At 51.9% G+C, this 5,706-nt stretch overlaps 1 protein-coding gene across 1 annotated transcript in view; it reads left to right on the forward strand.

The window, feature by feature from the left end:
• The first annotated feature begins 4,348 nt into the window (after positions 1–4,348).
• RPIA (ribose 5-phosphate isomerase A) overlaps positions 4,349–5,706 on the forward strand; it is an 11,209-nt gene continuing 9,851 nt past the window's right edge. The window contains 3 exon segments of the mRNA XM_009082068.1: positions 4,349–4,393; positions 4,395–4,490; positions 4,493–4,598. Coding sequence (XP_009080316.1) covers positions 4,349–4,393; positions 4,395–4,490; positions 4,493–4,598 — 247 coding nt within the window.

Here is a 5,706-nt window from a genome sequence, read left to right on the forward strand (position 1 = left end):
TGCAGAGACCCCCGAAAACTCTGTCTGGCTCCGGGGTGCAGGGAGCTCCCAGTGCCCGAAGTGGCCATGGGACGCACGAAGCCTCCAAGTGCAGGGAGCGACTCCGCGATGCCGGGACGGGCTCCGGGGTGCAGGGAGCTGCTACACGGAGTGCCGTGGGATGCGCGGAGCTCCCGGTGCACAGAGTGGCCCCGGGGTGCAGGGACTCGGTGGAGGGGTCGGTCTCGATGATCTTTGAGGTCTTTTCCAACCCGGTTCATTCTATGACTCCCCAGTGCACGGAGGGGACACGGTGTGCACGGACCGGATTCCCTCTGTGCACGGACGGACCGTGGGGTGCAGGGACAGGCTCTGGGGTGCCGGGACTCCCCGCGAGCACACGGAGCGGCTCTGGGGTTGCAGGGACAGAGGTTGGGGTGCCGGGACGTCCCAGTACACGTGGTGTGCACGGAGCTTCCCAGTGCATGGACAGGCTTTGGGATGCAGGGAACCCCTCCGCACACAGAGTGGCTCCGGGGGCAGGGGGAGGGGCAGGCTCAGGGCTGCCGGGATCTCACAGGGCATGAAGCAGAACCTCCGAGCGCATGAAACGGCTTCAGGTTGTACAGAGCCCTCCTGTGCATGGAGCAGCCCCGAGGTGCACGGGTGGGTTGTGTGGTGTACAGACAACCCACCTCCCACCTGGAGCATGGACAGTCCCAGGCTGCAAGGAAGGGACGCTGGGATGCATGGATGGGTCCTGCTGAGCCTCTTCGTGTTTTGCTTTCGACTGTGTTCCTTATGTGGAGAAAACTACTTTTCTCTTAGCCAGTGTACACCTCCTCAGCAGCAGCTCCGTGTCTTGCCTGGCTCAGCACCCTGCACACTGAATTTGGGGTAACATTTTGCACCTCCAAACTCTCACCATGCACTCTTCTGTGAGCTGTGCTGCGGTGGGAGTTCAGGCTAACGCTGTGCCCTGCTCCTTTCTCCAAGCCCAGGGTGCTCTGTTGGTGCACCCTGTTTCTGAGCACCCGAGCGAAGAGCAGCAGCCCCAAACCAGGGGATCATGTCCTGTCCTCTGCAGGGAGGAAAGTGCAAGGGGCTTGAATCAACCCCTTGAATGTCCAATAGGACTGTAGCTGCTTGAGGTTTGACACAGCCTGATTGTGAATGCTTGGAAGATCAACGGTTAAAGTCACACAGGGTTTTATCTCTGTTTGCTGTGCAAGCCCTTTTGCAACAGCAGTGATGAAACCAGGACTAAGGAAGGAACCCCCTGCCAGGCCAGCATCCTCAAAAGCTGTTTGTGGGGTGGGAGTGCCTGGGGGCTCTGGCAGTTGCATAAAAATCACCTTTCTTACCCAACGCAAGCCTCAAAATTGTGCATTGAAGTTGTGGGAGGAAGGACTCATGTCACAAGGTGTGGAGCCAAGGCATGACTGCTTCTGTGAGTTATTGCAAGCGGGTGCTCCTTTGATTTGGGGAAAAACTTGTACTTTTGAACTTTTTCTAGTGAAATAGCTGGCCTTTGTGCTGTTTTGTGGTCCAGCAAACTTAGGATAATCTTTCTGGCTGTTTCCCAGCTGATTAAAGTTCAGTGCCTGGCCAGTGACACATACTCAGTAAAATAGGTGGTGTCTAGGGTAATGCTGGTTGTGCAAGTTGGCTTGAAGCAACGAGTGGAGAAGCAGGTTACAGTCACTGCCAAAGACCTGGATGGTCTCCACTGTCAGTTTGCACTGTCAGGGTGCAGCTGCTGTTTGTAAGAGATAGGTTTGTGTTTGGTAGTTAGAGTGATAGCTGTTAACAGAGAGAGCAACGTTATCTCTGAAAGCAAAGCTACAGGCTCCTTTCCTTGCATAGCAGAGATGTGTGGGAGACGCTACTGACTTCAGGGTTTGACTCTGGTGGACAAATCTCTCCCGCTTAAGTGTGCTGTAAATCTGTGGCACCCGGGGCTTGGGACTGGTACTAGTTCTTACTTTATGCCCATCCCTACCTGTGCCAGCACATCATCTCCTTGTGCACTGTGCTGCAGATTTGAACCTGGGGGTGGGTGGGGGGATTAGGAGAGGATAACTTGTTCCTCTTTTTTTTTTTTAATTAAAGTCAGATTGGTGCGTTTACCCACAGCACCTTTCCGTGGACAGCTGTAGGAGCAGAATTCCCCAGTACTGGAGCAGGCACTGAGATGACCAGCCTCAGGAGCCGTGGGCTGTGGGGCCGTGATGGCTCAGAGGAGCAGGGCTGACACAGGGCTTGGGGCTTTAGAGCTGTAAGCTGCTTGGGGAGAGCTGGCTTTGCATTTATACAACACCTCTGAAGGCAGGCCCTGCGAGCGTGTCCGTTAGAGATGAAAATACAGGCGAGGGCCCTAGGTCCTGCTGCCCCAGAGGACTGAGCAAACTCAGCTCTGTATTGATCTCCAGCTTTTAGCAGGAGCTCTTTGCTCTCTAATCTTGGAAATTTACATTGGACTGGCCAGCCCCTGTGGTGCTGCTGATACTGCTCCATGTGTGCCTTGTCAGCTTCTGTAATGTGGGGCAGCATCTCTGGGCCCTTGGGTTAGCTGAGAAATTGCTGTGGTTGCTGCCAACTTCACCTGTATGTGGGTTCTCAGCTGTGCTGTGGCTCAGTGTCTTGGCTTTGCTTGCTGGGGTTTTGGTGAGCCACCTGGAATGTAATTTTTCTGCATGAGGTGCTGCTGCTCAGTGCTCTGCTTCTTCCCAGTGTTTGCCCCACCCGTTTTTAAAAGTGCATGTTTTTTGGTTGGTTTTGCCCCTGGTCAGGCTGGGGTTGGAGCCGAGCAGGGAGAGGTTGGAGCTTTGGTAAAGCAGGGGTTGTGACAGCAGCAGTTTAGACTGACTGAAAACTGCTTTTCTGGGAAATCCACTTAGCCCAAGCTCATACCACCATCTAAGGGAGGGTGCTTCACCCCTCTTCACTGATAAATGGAGGGGCTAGGACTCTTGTGAGCTCTTCCCAGTTCATTACAGTGGAGTGGCTGATGCTGAGGCTTTCCCCATCCCTTTAGGGCATCCAGCTGCTCCAAGAAGCTGTCCCACCCTACAGAAATGAGGGCAGAGAGAAGAAACTGCCTCTTTCCAGGTTGAAACAAGTCTCATGGGAACACCGGTACTGCCCATGTCCTGCCAGCCTCCATGCAGCTTTGCTTGCCCCCTCCTTGGCTGCCCATGCTTGTCTCTGTCTGCTGGGCAGGTGACACCGAGAAACCTTCTGAGTTGTTGGGTTTCTGCTGGCAACATTGCAGATGTACAACTGTGATCTGTTGCTTTCCTCACCTTTTGCAGAGTCACGGTGGTTACTGAGGGCTGTGATGTAGGCTGTCTCTGGCTTTGGAGAACTTCTGTTTCCTATAACCTTTTAACCTGCAGAAACCAGGGAAATGAGTAATCCTAAGGGACTGTAACTTCTCTTGAGCTCCACCTTTCCAGGCAAACTTGCGTGACAATAAGGTGTTAGCTGGTTGAAATGCTGCAGGTGTGGCTTTTTCCACAGCCGGCAAACTCTGGATTTGCTTCACATGGAGAAAAAGCTCCAGATCTGTGTAATGTCCAAGAGATAATGCATAACAGCTCTGTGCCTGCATCTCTGGCTGGCTTCATGTCTTTCTCATCTGAAGTCTCTGTAGTGATACTGGGCCTCCTTAAGTCAATTTAAGCTTTGGATTCCATCCAAAGAAAGGCAAGTACGTGAAAATGGGAAGTGTGCAAAAGGCTGCAGGTCACTCTCAGGGAGTGGGAGACTGAGCTGATAATAAACAGATTTATGTGACAGAGAAGACCTCTTGCAAAAGTAACACAAGTGTACCCATCCATCCTCAGCCTGCAGCACCTTTTAGGAGTGTACCTGTGTTATGGACAAGACAGCAGTGATACTTCATAAACCAGACCATAAGCAGAGAAAGGCCAGGATGGAGCTGTGGTTAAAATTTGACCCTTTTCAGCACACCAGACTTATCCACCTTCCAAGTGTTTCTGGACTCACATATGAGCAGTTTTACACTGTTTTGGAGAACAGATTTTATTATCCTCTGAAACGGCTGCTGTGCTCTCTGCTTTGGCCACTGGTGCATCTGTGCTGGTTACTAACAATACGGTTGGCAGCAAACCCATGCTTGTACTGTGAGGCTTTCTTGGGAGATGTTATCTGGAGGTTGTTTCCGCTTCTTCCTCTGTGGTATTGTGTGAAACTCCCAGCTTTCCGGCAGGAGGGCTTGCATGGAGTGCCAGCAACCAGCCATGAGTGAGCACTGAACACCCTGAGATCAGACCGTGGTGGTAATTAGCAAGCACATGTCCTTTAATGAGAGGGCAAGTTGCTTAAAATCCCTTGGCCACAGACCATGGTCGTGCCCTCGCTGGCACAGTGTGTTCCTTCCTTGCCTGCAGCGTGCTAAAACACAATGTGTTGGCCTGCATCTCTGGGCAAGGCTCCTCCTGCATGTGTTTATAATGCTGATTTTACCGGAAAAAGTGGACAGGCTGTGTGTGGAGCCCCAGTAACAGCTCTCCTGTTTCTCTTTGATTTGCAGAACAATCAAGTTCTTGGGATTGGAAGTGGTTCTACGATTGTCCATGCGGTGCATCGATTAGGTAGGATGCTCCTCTTCCTGTCCACCCCACCACAAAAAGTTCCATTGTCCAGCTGTCCCAACTGGAAAAACACACTAAATCATCTGGAGGCTGACTTAGAGCTGATTCTTCAAGTCTGTTTACTGACAGCTGTGTCCTCCTTGAAGCTGAAGGTTAAAACTGGGCTCCAAATTTATTCCATAGAGAGTCCTGAGGAGGTAATGATTTGCCACCTGTTCTCCCCATACAGCCAGGAAAAGCGCTTTACTGGGCACCCGCCACAAACTGGAGCTAAACTCCTCGGTCTTGTTCCAGCTCTTCCCAGTGCTGACTTGCTGTGTGGCTTTGGGCCATGCAGCTGCTCTGCTTCTGTTAACCCATTCATCTGTGGCTCACGTGGCTTCACATATCCTTGTTATTCACCTTGAGGGTCCTACTGAGGAGTAATGAAAATGAGGAATGTGAAGTCCTGCTGCATTTTATTTATATACCATGCAGCCAGGTTGAGGCAAATGCAATTTTGCAAAGGGAATGTGAGGGTAATTATTCTCATGCCTCGGTACAAAGGGTGCAGAGATTTAAAGTTCTTTCTCAGGGCACTCTCAGCCCCAGGGCAGATCTGCTTGTGGAGGTGCTGAGCCTCATCCTGCTTGGGTGGAGAACAGAGCAGCTGTGGGTGGTGTAGTGAGTTGGGAGTGCAGGATCAGCCCTGATGTTCTTGGGGGTCTTGCTCAGAGGCAGAGGGGAATGAATAGAATCACTAAGGAAAAGACCTCGAAGATCATTAAATCCAACCTTCAACCCAGCACTACCGTGTTCACCAGTAAACAGTATCTCCAAGTGCTACATCACACATATTTTGAACACTTCAGGTATGAAGATTCCACCACTCTGCTGGGCAGCAGAGTTCACTGTGTCCCACCTGAGTGGCTCTACATGGCTGGGGAGTCCCTAGGTGACCTCTGGCTCCCTTGGATGGTCTGTCCCCCAGCCCATGGTGGGCTGAGATCTGAGCACACCACAGCACTTCACTTTTTAGGGACACAGCAGAACTGGTGCTGTGCCTGTCCCTTGGCACCCACCTGGATCCACACTGTGTGTGTAATACACTTAAACGTCTGGGTGCTGC

The sequence above is a fragment of the Acanthisitta chloris genome, unplaced genomic scaffold, assembly GCF_000695815.1.
Source record: "Acanthisitta chloris isolate BGI_N310 unplaced genomic scaffold, ASM69581v1 scaffold17139, whole genome shotgun sequence".
NCBI lineage: Eukaryota > Metazoa > Chordata > Aves > Passeriformes > Acanthisittidae > Acanthisitta > Acanthisitta chloris.